Source organism: Rhinolophus ferrumequinum, chromosome 3 (genome assembly GCF_004115265.2).
Source record: "Rhinolophus ferrumequinum isolate MPI-CBG mRhiFer1 chromosome 3, mRhiFer1_v1.p, whole genome shotgun sequence".
NCBI classification, from domain to species: domain Eukaryota; kingdom Metazoa; phylum Chordata; class Mammalia; order Chiroptera; family Rhinolophidae; genus Rhinolophus; species Rhinolophus ferrumequinum.
Window position 1 is genome coordinate 76606612 of NC_046286.1, and position 19332 is coordinate 76625943.

The following is a 19332-nucleotide window of genomic DNA, read 5'->3' on the forward strand; positions in this document are numbered from 1 at the left end:
GTTATAGGGGTTTAACCTCATCTCTAGATGTTCTTAGCTTCCTTGTCACCTGAAATTTTGGACAATGAAATTCCATCATTGTTAAGGTGTGTAGGTGTGTGTGCACATTTACACCTTTCAGCTTTCCCAACAAAATTAATGCAAACAATAAACTCAACAATTTTATTTGGCTTTATTTCTGAGTTCTTCTTATGAAAATAATCTCTAGAGCGGTGCCTGTAGTAGGATTCAGCTAGAACTGCCCTGTTCGTCATTGTTATTAACAGAGCTCTACAATCTTATAAAGTGGAGACATGGATTATTTCATTAAGGACTACTTAATTTGCTCCTAAAACAATTACAAGTGACAAAATAAGCCACTTGTAATTTTTATGGATTATCAAGTCACAGAGGAGAATGCCAAAAAACGCAGCCAGAGTTAAGTGGGGAAATGGCAACGTTCCACATCAGGATCAATGCGATCCTTCCACCCCAGGCCCGAGGTTCTCCGAGAGCCTCAAGCATCTGACAAGCCTCACAAAACTAAGTGTTTTTTAATTATGGAATTTCAGTCTTATTACTAGAATATTAACTGCAATCAAAAGAATTCCCCCAAGAATACTACAGGAAAGAAAATATATCTCTCACAACGGAATCTCCATGGAACTCATAAAACCTTTCATGTGGAACCATGTTTCTTCTTTAAGAACATTTTCCATAACACACATTTCCACTAAGATGGAGTTTGAGGTTTGTAAACTATCTACCCCCGGAGCTCACACTGACATCGAACATTCATACATAGTTTTTTAGAAGTTTTCCAAAGCATAGCTGTGTATAACTTATCTCTCTCATCTCAAAATATCAGCTAATGTAGTACTCAAAATGGCTATTCCTATTTACAAAAAGGAACTTAAACTTTCTCTTCCATTCAGAGATATAGCCGTATAAGCACAAATAAAGATTGTGTGACATTAAAAGATTATTTCATGGATTTGAAAGTTTCTGGCTTTAATCAAAATAAAAATTAGCCTGATTGATCTACATACTTAGTCTTCAAATACCAGTTTAAGACATGATGCCAAACTATCATCATTTAGTAACTCCGACAAACAGCATGAGTTTTGATGGAAAAAACAAGTCATGTTCAAAAGCAATTATAACCTTTTTAGGCCAAGAGAAACACCATTTGATAAAGGAACACAAACCAGATACATATGATCAAAGAGTACAGTCTGAGAGGAATACACAAAGGGAAAGTTTTAGAAATGAATGTGTTTGGACAAAGGCAAAGGATGAGTCTAATAAACAAGTCAAAAATACAGCTTTTTTTCCTCTTTGGAAAATTAAAGATCAAACACACACACTAACACACGGGCACACACAAACTCCCAAGTGTTCTTTGTTTTTTCTGTAAGAACAATCTGTAAACTCTCTTGATGTTTCCTGCTCTCAGTCTTCCAGAATTCCTCTTCCGGCCCACATGAAGAGCACACAAGGGAAATGGGACACCGTGGGAGAGATGAGGACAGCATTTGTCATGCATCTGAGTAGCAGATCCATATTTAAATAGCATGACTTACACTGTTTTTAATACCACACCTTAAGCAGACCTAGAAAAGTGCATTTCAAAGTATTAGAAGGCAACCACATGGTCTGTCTACATAGGACCACATTACATGAATTACATTTTTTTTAAAGGCCATAAAAACATGTAGTAAACTATCATTGCTAGAACTATGAGATTTGCTGGGAGGATTGGTGTTTGCACTGGGTAGGGGGTCAAGTCATTATTTCCAGGTTTTCAGAACATGTCCAGCAATAAAAGATACTTGGTGAAAACAAAAAAGCTGTGATTTTGTGTATGTGCATGTGGGGCTTTGTTTCTGATAGAGAGGAATGGGAAGGAGAGGGGAGGAGTGGCAGAGGGCTTGATTTATTTGTCCAATTCTCATTTATGAATACAAAGAGAAGAGCTGTCAGCAGCACACTTGCCAAAGCCCAAGCGCAGCCAGACCTGCCTCTTCCCATCTGGGTAGGCCAGACACAAAACGATATCTTGCAATCTAGGAAAATCAACAGAGTCAAATATAAGGGCACTAGTGAGAGAAAAAAGAGTCCTGGGAATATCCAGTTACATATCATTACTAGTGATTAGAATTTGGAGTTTTAATGAATTGAGGGACCGAGGGATTCTGGCCAATCCAAACAGAAAACTAAAAGGCAAAACTGACAACAAGCTGTCTCTGATGTAAAGTCCTAGCAGGTAATAAGCATAAGAGAAATAATCTATAACTTCGCATACAGAGACATTAAGGCATCAGACACTAGGAAAGTGGCACTGCTCAGATGAGTTGCAAGGTCCTCAGAAACCAAATGAGTGCACGCTTAGTGTGACATGCCAGGGACTATATTCGAGGCAGGATCCTCAGCTGCATTTCTAGGCTCATATCATACTAGAGAAACAATAGTCCCTCTCTAGGTCATTGATAAGACTGCACCTAAAAAGCTGCATATTTTTCTCCACTCTGAGATGAAAAAGTTGAACTACCAGCAGTTGAACAAACAGCTAAAGAAATTAACTTAAAATATATTTCTTCTATAATTAAAATACTATAGAAGGAATGTTAATAGTGCATAGGTTTATTAGTTCACGTAAAGATTTGCATGACGTAAGTAAAAATAAAATAAAATAAAAAAGGATAATTTCTCTCACTGTGCTGATAAAATGATGGTCTAGCCAACAGGGGTTGTTTATGTTTAATACTGATTAAAATAAATGACTGGCGAAGTGAGACACACACAATCTTGAACAGCCTGTACTCACTAGGAGAGAGTGTGCGGGCAAGTAAAGACTGAAGGCAAGGAATTTAGCTACCTTAATATATGATGATTACACCCCAGACAGCTGCATGATGCTTCACAATTCACGGTGCCAGTTCATGCATTATTGGATAGGATCTTCATCCAAACCAGGTGGAAAGAAAGGTCAGGATGGGTATTATCCCCATTTTACAGATGAGAAAGTTTGAGTTTCCAAGTTACCTCATGTGTGACTGATTTTTGTCAGTCATCTGAGTCCTGACACAGAAAAATGTCTCACATTTTTATACCAAGAGATAACAGCAACAAAATCCAGTGAATAAACTCCAGGACATATTTGTGCTTCTATGCCTCTGTTTCCCCAGATATAACATGACACTGATGTAATTTTAAGTGAGAGATTAAACTGAAAGAATATAAGTTGATATTTATAGGAAGTGTGGTTTGAAAGAGGCTCCCCATGCAACATTTTTACACTTTAACTCCGAAAACTAAGATAAAAGTCACAATGATAAAAATACTCTTAAATTTGTGGTTTAAACAAAGCAGACTACATGAGTACATATATCAAAGATCCAACAACCCTCAATCTTCAAAATTTTGAAGCTTACTACATTAGGAACCACATGATAATATCTAAAAGTGGTAAATTGGCCTAAATGGGTGTGATTTAAAAAACATATTTAACAGGTTATTTCAAAATTATGAACACATATTTGTTTTAGACTTTAAAGTGTTTTTATTTAGATTTTTCAGAAGAACTAAGAGTTCATCATTTAAAGTAGAATGTAATGGAGGGTGGCGGGGGGGGGGGTGGGGGGGGGCCGAACGGTAACAAGAAACACACCTCCAATCCCTGAATCCATATCTTTGCAACAAATCTTTCAAAAAAAATCTGATGACGGTAGAATACCAAATGACTTAGGATAGCCAGAAAACAGATTTTTTTACAAAACAAACTTTTAATTTATGGAGAAAAGCAGATCTATAATTTGACTTTTAACTATGGAAATAAAAGGCATTCGTTTCTGGGCATATATATAAGTCCTGAATGGCAAAATTTTGAGATAAAAGTCTTGGGAGAACTGCATAATAGAATTGCATATTCTTTTACTTAAATATAACATAAAGTCAAATGTTTTGCTTTGTCACTAAAGAAAAGCCACGCATAGTTAGTTAAATTACTTAGAACTAGATGTCTAAGAACACAATTGTTCATTAGAGATCTGAACTCCAGGGATCAGAAAAGTTCATCTGCACATTCTGCTGGAGGAAATTTATTATTTACTTGCTCATTAAAGGGTAAATAACATTTGAAAAGAGAAAAAGAGAAGTTCCTCTATTGCTGACAATATACCCATCAGCTGTTGAGACATTAATAGTTGCAACTCTTGAATACATGTAAGTTTAATCATGCAACTGGTAGAATTCAAACTTTCAATTAACAAACTACATGCTTTTTCAAGCGTAGGTTCTCTGTGCAGTGATACACACTGCAGAAATCAATACTCCCTCCAAGTTGCCCGCATATAATGACTTACATCAAGCACAGTTCCAATGCTAATGGGAGTCATACGTCAGAGATGCATGCAGTAATGCTTACTCCAGAAAGAATTAAACTGAGCCATTGTATCAGTCACTGCACGAAGCTGTTGTCTTTTGTATATATACATTACCTATATACATAGCTTTTCCTCTACCCGCTGTATTTCATGATCTGCCTGAGTGCACAACACAAGCTGCCACCTGAATCTGTTGTCTAACTCCTTTTATAGAGTTCTACGAGGAGGAGGGGATGAAAGGGAATTATTTCACACTACTCCAGATCACAACCATTTAAGTTTATTTCCTGGAAACCGGGCAGCCAAAACCGGGAGAGAAACCGACTTGTGCAAAGTTCGTTCTCCATGCCCTGCGGTCTCAGCCAGAAGCGCAGCTGTCACTTCCCCCGTCTTCTCCGACACCCCTCGGCCACCTCTGTGTCTCCATCTGCACTGAGAACCAAGGCGCTCGCCAGCCAATCTGAGCTGGGTGAATTGGCTAGAAAAGTTGTCGGGATCAGCGGGAAGCAGACAAGCGCCCGGCAGCCTGCTCCCCAGCGTCCACCTGGTGAAACTTCAGAGCCCCCAGAGGAGAGAACGAAAGAAGCAGCCAATGGGAAGGATAACAAAACTGGAAGGGAACACAGGACGGAAATGGGAGACGAGGTTTCACGGACTTCTCTAAGTGGCTTCACCTAGAACCCAAACAGTTAACACGTGAGACCGCACCACATCCCTCCTTTTGGGTTGGGGGGTGGGAGGGGACGGGCGGGCAGAAGTCGTTTGCAGCCCCCATCACCCAGGCCAGCTCTGGGAGCAGCTGGGCCAGCTTCGTCGTGGCTCAGCTCGAAGAACCCGCTACCACACGGGTGGTGAGGCTTCCCGGACCCGGCTCCCAGCCCTCGCTGCCTAGGACCGCTCGGTGTGGATCCTTAGAATCATATTTCAAAACAAGAAACGCACGGAACCTGCTCCCCGCAGTTCCCTAACCCTCAGGGCAAAGCCTGGAGCAGCCCAACAGTGGGGGAGGAGAAAGGGACTGGGGGAGGGACGGGGAAGTAGTTAGACAATAGTCAAGGGAGGTTATTCCCGGGACAAAAAGCACCTGGCAAAGCGCGCCGAGGTCAGACTTGGAGTCTCCACGTTTCTGACAATGGCTTCCCGGGGAAATTTTTTTAAACACTAGTAGCAGAGAGAAACAAGCCTGCACCGCTAGCAGCAGAGTAGCCGTCCCCGGAGTCGTAACTACTTTTTCTTTCTCTTCCCCAGCGCGGTGCTGCCTGCACCGGACGCCAAAGCGACCAGTTTCCCAAGAAAAGCAGTGTCTCACTCCCGCACTGCTCGGCCAGCCTGCGCCCGGAGCAAGCCTCAGAAAGGAACAATGGATCGCGAAGACAAAAGTTACCTGCTCCAAGGGACGCCCAGCCCAGGGCCCCGCGTCCCACCTGGCACAAACTCTGGGGACATCTTTCCCTGTGCCCCCTCACCTGGCTGCGAAAGCTTCCCCAAATCCTTATCCCCGGCCCTGGCGAGGAGCCACTCCACCCCGTCGCGAGCCCGTGGCCGGAGGCAGTCGTCGGGGCCACTCACCTGCGGAGAACTGGCCTTGGGCCGATCCCAGGAGAGGCCACGGGGAGAGGAGCAAGAGTGCCACAAAAGCAGGCAGCGCCGCTGCCGCTGTATCCATGTCGACTTTGGGAGAAGTTTCAAGCAGCTTTCTTTGCAAAGAGCTGCCGAGGGGATCGCAGCGAAATCCACGACTGAGATGACGGCCGGACCTCGCGGGATAAGGGCGGGAAGCCCACAGCTGCCCGCCGGCACTTTTTCCTTCTTCGCGGTAGCCAAACTACGTCTGGGGAGCCCGCGTCGCCGGCCGGCCGTGGCGGCAGCTCTCCATGGCTGGTCCGAGACTGCTCCTGTTAGTCAAGAGTTACTTTGCTCGGGGAGGGACGGAGGCGGAGCCGGGGGTGACGTCGTCGGCGGGCTCCAGCGCTTCTCAGGAATGCGGGCTCGGGCGCGGCGCCGCCGCCGCCTCCTGCCGGAGAGATGCGCGCCGGTCCCGGCCGCGCGCCCCGTGCCCCTCGCTGCCTTTGTTCGCTGCGGGGCCCCGCCGCCCGCCGCGGAGGGAGGAGAGCCCAGGCGGGAAACGCGAGCCGGCGCGGTTCGCTGTCCTGTTCCAGAAATCGGAATTTGAGATGCGAGAGTTTGGCAAGCTGTGTGGCGGGATCATAGAGGACGAGCGCAGAGAGTCCCCGCTGCCCGAGAACGGGCGCCCTGGGGTTATGTTCCCATGGTGGAGGTCCCACCGGAGCGGCGGCTGGTAGGAAGAAGGGGGACTGTAGAAGCAAGCGCCCTAAGGAGACATGCGCCTACATTGATAACTCACTGTTCCTTAATCATGTAATAAAGAATAAGAACCCCTCCCCCATAAAAAACTTACTGTTCCTTAGTCATGCAGAAATAAAACTTGAACCAAAATAAACGTCCGGTAACTTTCCAGTGTGAACAGCTGGCGTGTCTCCTTTATGGTTTATTTATCATTTGCCGAATATTTGGATTTACTCTCTACTTCACTGACTTTGCTTGTTCTGAAACCTTCCAGCCTCTTTCCACTTCTTCCCTTAGGAAAAACCTGAGAACTGCATCAGGGCTTATTATCCTTTCTTTTCACATAAGTCTGCTGGAGTAGAAAGGGTTTTTGTGTTGTTTTTAGTATCTAATAGCTATTTAAGACATAAGTATTTAACAAAAGGACTTTACACCGACAATAAAAACAGCAACACATTATTTCATCCGGAGGAAAATAATGCTATACGCCTGTTACTACAGTGAAGTAGTTTACAGTTTGCTACTTCTCCAGCAGCTTGAAGTGCTTTCACCATATGCCACATTTAACTTGCTTCTTTTGAAAAGTGCATACTTTATTCATTGTTGTAAAATACCTAATAAAATAGATGTGGTCACAATTGAATAAACATAATTTTTACTCAGAATTTTGATGTCATATACAATTCTTAAACAATAGAATCTATTGATTGACATATGTCAGTTCCTCAGACTTCTTGTCTTTAGCCCTTTGTAAACCAACACAATGTGAAACTCAATTTAATACAATACACAATTTACCAATATTCCTTTTTCCAAATTAAATATATGCTACCAATGACTAGGCTTATGATGGAATTGGAATATATATTTCTTATTTCTTTGACTGAAGAACATTCATAAATCCAAATTAACAACTACAACAAAAAACCCTGACGGACGTATATTTTCCTATTGAAGTACTTAGAACTTCGTGAAATTTAGCAATATGCCTCAAGAAAAACAAACAAAAACCCACTATCTGTATACTAATTAATCTGTTCTATTCTTGAAAGAAAGGAGATGGAAGTTCCTGATTTCGCAGATTCATTTGTTTAAACACACAAAATGCTCTTTTAAAAATTGATGTACAGTGCCAGGACAAAGTGCACACAGTTCTTACCTTGCCCATTCCTTGGGTCAAGGAATAGATGATTCATTTCACTTTCTCCATCCTAGGAGTGATAACAGTAACAGGTAATGTTTCCACTGTATTTACAATGTGTTAGGCACTAACTTAAGATATACAATGTTTCATTGAGACATTAAGATATACAATGTGTCCTTGAGTGTAGGCAACAATCCCATACCATTCTTACAATTACTACTCCCATAGGACAAATGAGGAAACAAAGTTACAGATTAAGTAATTTGCCCTACAGCACATATATGGGTGAGAAGTGGGGGAGGGGAAACAAAGAGAGGCAAGGAAATTCTCTAAAGCAATCAGCAAACAAGAAAGGATGTCATAATAAAAAATCAAAGAAATGCAATAAAACTTTTGGACAAGTAAATCAGTCCTGTTGTCCTTAGTCTTCACTAATGCCGGCCATAGTAACGAATGCTGGTGAGAGTGGATTGAAATTTTTTGAACACACAGTATGTGTACCTTCCACATATTACCTGGTACATATGAGGAACTTACTAGGTTTTTGTTTATTTGAATGAATGAATGAATCAATCAATCAATCAATTAATAGAAATATAAATTTGGTATAACAGAAAAAAAATCAACATGTATTTTTTTTAAAATCATTAAAATGTTCATACTCTTAATCTACTAACTTTTCTAAGGAAATAATCCAAAATGTAGAAAGTGTTATATACACAAAGATATTTATCACTTACAAAAGTGAAAATAATATAAATGTCCAACAGCAGGCAGTTTCATGAGCATTACTTGGATAGAATATATCACAGCCAATAGAAATGAAGGTTATTAGAAAAGAGTAAGTTGCAATGTGGGAAAATGTTCATGAGAAAATATGGGGTAAAAATAATCAGAAGACAGTAGAGTTTCAGTTTGGAAAGATGAAAAAGTTCTGGAGATGGATGGTAGTGATGGCTGCATAACAATGTGAATGTACTGAATGCCACTGAACTATATACTTAAAAATAGTCAAAATGATAATTTTTATGTTATACATGAGTCAAAAGTCAATATGTAGTATGACTACAGCTAAGAAAAAAAGACTAAAAAAGATAAATTATAATATTCATATAATTAGTAATGTAGAATAATAGTAATGTAGAATAATTAGATGTAGAATAATAAAATTTTATAACTACATTTTCCTATTTTCCTACTGTTTTTGGTATATGATTATAGAATATTTTTTAAAGAGGACATATTTGTATTCTGGTTGCAGATTTATCACATAGTAACTCCCTCCACTCATGAATTTAGATCTGCATCTAGCAAAATAGTTTCTATAGAATCCCCACTTTATCAAATTTAGTAAGTGTAGTTGGAAAATGGGGTCTCCAGATCAAATAATCTTGGAGAAATCTGTATTGAATAAAGTTAAACAGGTTCCTTAACTACAGCAGGCTTCTTTACTATAGGACTTTTCCATGGTTACCAATACCGTATTGTACACTGTGAATAAGTTGGAAGTAGGGAAAGAATGCATTCTTTCTAACAATTTTAGACCATAGAACACTTTAATAGAGAAGTATCTCTCAGGACTATGGTTCCAGGAAATAGAATTTGGGAAGTACCACTTAAAGTAGCATTTACTGTATCTGTATTTGAATTTCTTTCATATGACAATGAGGCTAATCAATCAGATTTTTCAAAGGATTATATGAAATTTATATTTTTAATATATATTTTGCTATAGATGTAAATTTACTTATTGATACAGATATGAAAGGACCTGGGTGATAATAATTGTTGAGTAAATGTTTTTTTTCCTTTTCTTGTTCCACTGAAACATTTTGTACAAACCTATACCCAGAAGAGGCAGTGTTTTATTTACCTAGCGACAGACATTGAGTGTACTCACAGCATGTAGTTATAAGCAATTACATAATAGTCTCTGCTTGTTAATAAAAACTAATTGCTTATAATATACTTTCCTGTTTGCAATGCCTATTCACCCACATGATCTCAATCAATCTTCACTCCAACCTTGTGAAGTAGACAGGTCAGGTGGTATTATTAATTTCACTTAACTGATGAGAAAAACAAAAGCTTAGAGGGATGAAAATACGTGGCCAAGGTTATAACACTGGTCAGTAGCAGAGCTGTCACTCTGACCTGCATATTCTGATTGTGAATCGCATTTCCCCCCACCCTCCAATACCTATGAAACGAATTTTCATCTCTAAAATCTTTCATTTAAATTAGGTGTCAAAATCCTCAATGCCAATCCATCAGACAGAGCCTCTTGGGCTGATGGATAGAAATGAGCTTCTGTTTTTTTCTCTGAAATGAGAAAGAAAGAAAAGAAGGCGAAGAAAAACTAAAAGCACTTCTTTGCAGTAATGGTCTTGCCATGGGTACGTATGTTGTCAGTAGAGTCCTCCAGGAAGGGAGGGACTGGGAATTTCTGACAATATAGCCCTTGAGCAGAACTGGGACTTCCAGAAAACAAAAAGGAAAAAAAAAAAGAAAGAAAGAAAAAGAAAAAAATATAGTGCCTCTGACGCTTTTGAAAGCTGATGTTCTGGATGAGTGTTTGAATTTTCTACTGTAGAGCGCAGCCCAATTGCTCCCTGGAGTAGTGCTGGGACCTGGCCAGTTACTACTTAGACTTTGACACCTGAGTATCCAGCAACAAATGAAATAGTGATGGCTATGCGCCTAGGTCTCTAAGGAAATTCTCCTCACTGTATGTTCTTAGGTAATTTTGTATCAAATGGAAAGAAATGCACTGTACTTAAAACCAGAGTTATTTTGTGAATCCCTTGAACCCTTTAAAATGCCCTTAACCGAGGATTAGTTCAGAAACACCAATCAAGAAAATGCATGCTCCAAAGGTTGTATTCAGGGAAGAAAAAAAAAAAAGATGTGAGCAGCTTCAGAACACAGTATTGCCAATTTGGAAGAGCGATTTGCCTACAGCTGGATATAATTAGCAAGCATGGGTCAAAAAGGAAGCCAATCATAAAAGTGTAAATTGGATTGAGGTGGAGGGATGGGACAGTGAAAGTTGATTCCAGAGCTGGTATCTTTTGACTTCAAAATCTCCCTGTTGTCAAAAAGCCTAGTCTAATGATGTTAATAAAAGATTGAACTGTGATAGAAAAAAATGTTTTGTCCTCGTTGTATCCTAATATGTGTTTGATAAATTATCTTTTCTGGGACACTATATGGTACCTTATTCATCCTTTATACTAGTGAGTAATTTTCATGCCAAAAAAGAAATTCCCCCCCCCCCACCCCAGCTCATTATAGGAAAAAAGACATAAAGGCACCTGTTCTATAGCATCCCACTAAATCCTGTTTGAATGCTTTTGGTTTGAATGGACAAATTGTCCTGAAGCATTTTTTGTTGTTGTTATTATTTTAGTTAAAACCAGGAAGAAGATAACTCCTAAAACTAATTAAATACATCATGTATTCAATAATATAGTTTGCAGGGTTAAAAGCTCATATGCAAGGTTGCAGCCTGAGGAAAATTAACACAGTTGAATGAGAAATTATCTAATGATTATGCTGCTTCTTTCCTCCTACTTACTTCTGAAGGGGGCTGGGGGGTGCGGCTTCACATATGGAACCCTGCGGATCTTGCCATCTTTCTTCTCTGCTTACTCTGGTCTTAAGACAGAATGAAATAGAATTCTGAACACAAAATGTGATGCTTCCCAAGCTCTGGAGATTTTTCTAATCCTCCAAATGTTCTCCAATAAAATCCTCCTTTTACACTGTTGATGTTGCCATCGCATTCATAACCAGGGGAAGTCTGACAAGAAAATGAACCATTAAAACCTACACACGAACATAAGGACTCATTTCAGTGCAGAAGTCCTCTTTAACCAAAGCAAATAATTCATTTTGTCATTTGGAAGTATTTATTAAGTGTACAACAGAGTGCTAGTTACTCTATGGGGGACACAAGAGAATTAGTAGTTTACATTTAATAGACAAAAAAAATCAAGAGATGACAAACCACATGGGGTGTGTGTGTGTGTGTGTGTGTCCCCGCGCTAAATCCTAAATGCGAAAGCAAGTTATTAGGTCATGGTGAAGTGAAATTGGCGGGGAAAGTTTTGGGGGATGACCAGTTTTGAGCCAGATCTTAAAGAAAGTGATGATTGTGACTGGCAGAAAAATGGCCTGACGTATAAACCACTTTTCAGAGCTTCCACTTCTTACTTGAACACGCTTTGTGTGAGTAGTTTGCTCTTGCTAACTGACCAAAAGGTGCCTCTTATTGACTGTGTGATACCTGTCTATCCTGGAAATGAGTTTTCATTTTGTTGTTGACTTTTCAAATCACCTGAGAAGCCTTGTTGGAAAATGCATCAAATACAGATTTCACATAACATAGTTTATGTGCTTTTAAAGCTTCACAACTGCCTGAACTAAATAAGCTCAGAGAAGAGTTCATTAAGAAATAGCCATATGTCGTGTGGGGCGGCTTGCGGGGTCTCAGCTCCCGCTCCCCACATAAGAAACAGGATGTGGCTAGGCCAAAAAGGAACACCCACTGGAGCCATAGATAGGGGAGTCATACCACTATAGTCTCACTGGAGGCTGGATTCACACGACGTGTGACCTGCCGTCCGCTTCGCTGCCTGCCAACCGACTGACTGAACAACCAACCCAGCCAAGGCAGTTATATCAGGGGCTAGTTGGCTAACTGGTTACATCTGACAGCCATCTACTACCCAAGACAGCACCTTTCCACGTGAGGCTGAGAGCCTAGAAACTGCTCTCTGGGACTCTGTCCACACACCATATGGGCACAATGGAGTATTAAAATACCATGCACTTTCTTTGGGGCCATAATGAAATAGTCAATTAGCTCTTTTACTTGTTGACAACTACAGCTGATATAAATTAATGGTCCACGGATCTCAACAGAAAGTCAAATGACAAGCTACAACAGTTTGGGGAAACAATCAGGCTGAATTGGTCAAAACCTAGTTTTACTTAAGTTTCTGCATGATGTAAAATGGTCACTTAACTAATTTATATAAATTTTAGACAAGCTTGGTAGACAATGTGAATGTATGTAAGAAATAATATTATTAGCTAATTATATAAAAACACATTACATGGGGTGGTAGGCAGAATAATGACAACATGATGCCCCCCCAAATATCCATGTCTCTGGATACTATGAATATGTAAATATGTTCCCTTAACATGGCAAAAGAGATTTTGCAGATGTGTTTAAGTTAAGGATATTGAGACAGCAATATTATCCAGAAATATCTGGGTGGGCTCAATGTAATCCACAAGATCCTTATAAGAGAGAGGCAATAGAGGTATCCAAATTAGAAAGGAAGATGTAAAATTGTCACTATTTGCAGATGATGTGATGCTACATATAGAAAGCTCAAAAACTTCCCTGAAAACTATCAGAATTAATAAATGAATTCAGTAAAGTTGCAGGACACAAAATTAATATTCAGAAACTTGTTGCATTTCTATACACTAATAATGAACAATCAGAAAAAGAAATTAAGAAAACAGTCCCATTTGCAATTGTATCAAAAAGAATAAAGTACCTAGAAATAAATTTAACCCAGGAAGTAAAACACCTATACTTTGAAAGCTAGAAGACATTGATGAAAAAAATTAAAGGAGACACAAACAAATGGGAGAATATACTGTGTTCACACTGGATGAATTAACATTTAAATATCCATACTACCCAAAGCAATCTGCAGATTTAATACAATCCCTATCAAAATACCAAAGGCATTTTTCACAGAACTAGAACAAATAATCATAAAATATATATGGAATCATAAAAGACCCCAAAGAGCCAAAGCAAACTTGAAAAAAAAAAGAACAAAGTTTGAGGTATCACACTTCCTGGTTTCAAACTATACTGCAAAGCTATAGTAATTAAAACAGTATGACACTAGCACAAAAACAAACACATAGATCAATGGAACAGAATAGAGACCCTAGAACTAAACCCAACCTTAGATGATCAATTAATCTATGACAAAGGAGGCAAGAATATAGAATGTGGAAAAGGCAGTGTCTTCAACAAATCGTGTTGGGGAAACTGGACAGACACTTGTAAAAATTGGAACTAGAGCACTTTCTTATACCATATACATAAATAAACTCAGAATAAAGACTTAAATGTAAGGCCTGAAACCATAAAACTCCTAGAAAAAAAATCTTTGGGAGTAAATTCTTTGACATTGGTTTTAGCAATATTTTGGGGGACATGTATCCTTAGGCAAAGGCAACAAAAGCAAAAATAAACAAATCGGACTACATCAAACTAAAAAGCTTTTGAACGGGGAAGGAAACCATTAATAAGATGAAAAGGCAACCTACTGCATGGGAGAAGATATTTGTAAATGATATATCCAATAAGGGATTGATATGTAAAATATATGAAGAACTCATACAACTCATTTTCACAAACACAATCCGATTAAAAAATGGGCACAAGACATGAATAGCATTTCTCCAAATACAACATACAGGTGGCCAACAGACACATGAAAAGTTGCTCCACACTTATTACAAGAGAAATGCAATTCAAAACCACAATGAGATATCATGTCATACCTGTCAGGAAGGCTATTATCAAAAGGACAACAATAAATGTTGGCAAGAATGTAGAGAAAAGGGAATCTTCATACACTGTTGGTGGTTTGAAAACTACTAGTGCAGCCACTATGGAAAACAGTATGGAGGTTCCTCAAAAACGTAAAAATAGATCTACCTTAGCACACAGCAATTCTATTTCTGGATATTTATTTGAAGAAAACAGAAACAATAATTGGAAAAGATATATGTACGCCTATGTTCATTGCAGCATTATTTACAATGGTCAAGATAGAGAAGCAACGTAGGTGTCCATCACTGATGACTGGATGTGACACACACACACACACACACACACACACACACACACACACACACGGGAATATTACTCAGCCATAAAGAAGAATGAAATCTTGTCATCTGCAACAACATGAATGGAACTAGAGAGTATTATGTTAAGTGAAATAAGACAGAGAATGACAAATACGTATGATGTTGCTTATAAGTAGAATCTAAAAAAGCAGAACAAATGAACAAACAAAATGAAACAAAACCAAATTCATAGATAGAGAGAACAAACTGGTGGTCACCAGAGGGGAGGGTTGTGGGAGGATGGAAAGAAAATGGGAAGGGGATTAAGAAGTACAACCTTAAAGTTGTAAAATGAGTCATGGGGATAAAATGTACAGCACAGGGAATATAGTCAATAATATCAAAATAACCACATATGGTGATAGAATGTTACTAGACTTACTATGGTGATCATTTCATATGGTAAATAAATATTGAATGGCTATGTTGTACTCCTGAAACTAATATAGTATTGTAATTAAAAATATATGTATTTTTTCTTTTTAGAAAAAACAGAGAGAGGCAATAGAGTAAGAGATAAAAGATGAAAGGATGGAAGCAGAGATCAGAGTGCAGAGAAAAATGTTGCACTACTAGGTTTGAAGATAGAGGAGAGGACCATGAGCCAAGGAATGAAAGTGGCTTCCAGAAGCTGGAAAAGTCAAGTGAGCAAATTCTCCCCCTGGAGCCTCCATATGGAATGTAGCCCTACTAACACCTTGATTGTAATCCGGTAAAGTTTATTTCAGTTTCTGACCTCCAGAACTGTAAGATAATAAATTTGTATAAATTTAAACCACTGTTTATTACACACACACACACACACACACACACAGATATATATATATTTTACAGCAGCAACAGGAAGCTAATATACATGGGTTATTTCATTTGATCCTTAAAGCTATTATACCCATTTTACATGCTTAAATGAAAAGTGAGAAAGCTGATGCTCGAATAGCTTAAGTAATATGGTTAAGTAAATGGTGGAGCCAAAGTGCAAATATAAGCACTCTGACTTCAGAGTCTGTAGTGCTGAGAAATATGCTGTTTCCAAACACTAATTTTGAATGGCAATAATATATTGAATTATGTTGTGTAGAAAAATTATTTTTAAAAAATGAACGTATTTGAAATTTCCTGTATTCGCAATGAATACAGGTCTTAACATTCTGTTACAGTTCTTTTGCTATAAATGCTAGCAATCACATTCTAGTCTGGTATTTTATTTAGTCAGATGAACACATAAATCAAGAGATAGCACATATCAGTAGTTATATTGAAGATTATGCATCGTTTACATTTGGTATATTTCTTGTTGTGACTATCATATTATTTTCTATAGATTACAAGCTATTGAAGAGGCCGAGACTGTATTTCCTCTGTTTTCTACAAGGCTCACGGCCCATGTCCTCTCATCTACTTGCTTAAATCTTTTATATATGAATCAGTTGGTCATTAATTCTGGGAATCATTGCCTCCTTAGGAATCATACTTTGGTGTCATTGGTGCATAGCCTGTTACTTTAATTTCCTGGAAGTCAAGGATTGTATATTGTTTATCATTTTATCTCTATCCATGAGATTGTTACTGTCACAGAGTTGTTCAATTAATGATAATCAAGGAATGAATAAATGAATGGATGAATGAATAAAAAGACTTTCCAAGGTCAAGTGACTTCATAGTCTGGCAGGAGAAGGTATAGAATTGTGAGATAATGAAAGAACAAATCCAAGACAGGGTTTAAGAATAATAGAACTGAGTAAGAAAACCTTTACTCCTATGCCTTTTGAAGTTTAAAAAGTATCTTTCTGATGCAAGATATTAAAGCCCATTTTTTTCCTTTATTTCATTTCTAATTTTTTTTGGCTTATAGCTACAATATTAATAAAAAATGTAGACTTATTAGTTTTTCTGTGTGTTCTTACTGCTGATGAAATATTTTTTGTGTGTACAAACAGCTGTCAACATCAGTTATTTACACCCAGAGATACTGAAGGCTTATATTCACAATTCATTATGTCATACTCAGAACTCAGTTCCTATTGCAGCAATGAGAGCTGTGAGTAGAAATCCAAGGTATCTTGCTTAAAGTGAGATTGCACACTAAAACTGTTTACAGCTGTTTAAGTCAGGGCGCAAAGTAAGCAACACTCTCTGCCCTGTGTTTATCTTCTAGCAGAGAGAGAAAGATAATAAACAAATAAGTAAAATGTAGAAAGAATAACAGCTATCATTACAATTAATACTGTAATATTTGAAAAAAGTCATGAAAAAAAGAGACTTTATTATATTTTACTTTTGAAACCAAGGCTAGGTTCAACATATTAATATTACGAAAAATAAAATGTTGACTCTATAAGAAAAGAATAGATGCATTTTTTTCCCCTTCAGAACCATGTGTGCTTATATTTTATGAAAAATTGTGTAACTATCTGGGTTTCTTTTTTTCACTTTGCCTGCTAGGAAACTCAGAGATAAATCTGCATTCACATTTAGTAATTGCGTACGACTTATTGGCCTACATTGTTATATACTAAATTTCCAGTGGTCTCGTTTTACTATTCTACCCTATTTTCCTTTCACCTTGATAGTCTTTACTTATTTATATTTTAATGTGTTGGTTTTATTCTTCTAAATCAAGAATTAAACCTACCAACAAATAAGTAAAATGAACAAGCAAACAAAACTACTCCAGCAGAATGAGAACCTAAGTTTTGCAGATTGGTAAAGTAGATGAAGAGGTTCTACATTCTTTCTTGTTAAATCTATTTAGATGAAAAATGCCAAGTCACAGAAACTTAGGGTGTCTCATTCAAGATTTTGGAGTGCATCCTCAAGCATGTGCCAATTAAACCTTGTCAGGGTGAAATGAGAATGGGGGTGGTTTCTACATTATGAGAGGCTATTGGTTAAAATGTAGTCTAACGTCATTCAATTCTAAATCACAGAACTTTTAAATTTCTATCTCCTCTGTGACATTCTGCCAGTTATCCTTGGATTGTGGTGAGAGAAAGAGAGTAGGATGACCCAACAGGTCCTCCAAATTCTTCACAAAACTGTCAATAAAAATAAATCTTAGTTCAGAATCTATAAACCTTTATGAAAGGACGTGTTTGAGGAGACTAGGTAAGAAATTAGAAATGCCTTTAAATTACTGCAACCTATTCCTGCATTAAGAACGTTAAGAAGAAATTAAGTGATTCAGATCCAAAGGTATGATTTCTCAAAGGAGAAAACGACACCTGAGTTGGTGACAAGACCCATCACAGAGCTATTTTGTCCCGTCGTAATACAACAGCTAATCAGTTTACTATGGAGCCCGAGGGCAGATTAATTATTTAGCAGTGGCATAAATTGAAAAGTTGGCCCTAACTACTTCAATACAAACTGAAACGCCAGACTCTGCAAAACTCTCAGCAATAATCACAGAAAATGCAACGGAATTTGAAACTAGGTTTTGCCATTGATCTAGCATCCCCATCTCCCTTTTCTTCCGCTTAACCCTCAACCTCCATTTTCCCCACTCCAGCCCATCCAATTACCTCCCCTCCCCCAACCCCATACGCCCACCTCACACAAACAATGCCTTCCTAACAGGGCAATTCCTCTCCACAGCTTTCCCTCCCTCCTTTCCTCTCCCTTCTTTTCTATGTTTAATGTTCTGCCCTGGGCATTAAGGGTCCAGAGACAGGGCACAGTGTCTTCTACCTCTGAGAGCATAAGTTACCATCTAATGGTGAGTATGGGGACAGGGAGAACGACATGTGACAAAAGAATTAGGAATAAAGGCAAAAATGATAGGCACCAGTGAGGTGCAAACAACCTGCTGTGAAAACACAGCTGAAGAAGCAATTAATTTCTGTCATTTTCTAGTAAGGATGGTGACAAATATCTTCACTCTGCCTATTCCCCTCCCATCTGTTTCTCTCACTTCTAATGGGGACAATTTAGGATCTGGGTTGTCAGTTTCTGCTACTGAAATGTGAAACTGGAGGATGAAATTTATTCTGATGTCAACCACAAAAGAGGCTGGATTTAATTTAATATATATAGCCAGACAGAAGTTTGGTGACTAAATCTTTATAAGGAACAGTGATCCTAGGTCCCTGATGCCAGTTTCCGCTTTAGGACCCACAATATTAGTTGCTGCAATCATGTTGTCTCATTTCTCCCTCTTGTCCCCCACTTCCTGATGTCTCTCTAGGATTTCCCAGTGTTTTGCCTCACTGGTTCCTATAGCAGACTATTCTCACTGCTGTACACTTCAAGTACAGACCAGTCTTTGTACCAGCACAATCTGATTGCCTACATCTTACAAATTTGGAGGCACTCTCCAGAGCACTTTGCCTAAAATGCCATTAGTTTATGTGTTTTATCATACATTCAAATGTTCCTGTGAGGGTAGGGCAGAAGTTTTATCAGTCACTTATACCTCAGTTTGAATTATTTCCTCATTTCATTTTTCTCCAAACATCTAGTAGACATAAGCTACCTTTGGGACGCTAATTCATTCCCTTTGCCTCTGTTTATTTAGCATCCTATGCCAGGTTAACTTGCTACAAAAATGGATAAAACTTGTCC

General features: G+C 38.6%; 1 protein-coding gene across 5 annotated transcripts in view; it reads right to left on the reverse strand.

Annotated features, from left to right (window-relative positions):
- PTPRK (protein tyrosine phosphatase receptor type K) overlaps positions 1-6249 on the reverse strand; it is a 505641-nt gene extending 499392 nt beyond the window's left edge. For 3 of the 5 annotated variants that reach the window (XM_033098848.1, XM_033098837.1, XM_033098829.1), the window contains exon 1: positions 5934-6247. In XM_033098848.1, coding sequence (XP_032954739.1) covers positions 5934-6030 — 97 coding nt within the window. In that variant the 5' untranslated portion in view covers positions 6031-6247. Of the gene's footprint in view, positions 1-5933 lie in introns of all 5 variants that reach the window. The other 2 variants (XM_033098859.1, XM_033098824.1) reach the window with 2 other exon arrangements.
- Positions 6250-19332: the final 13083 nt, after the last annotated feature.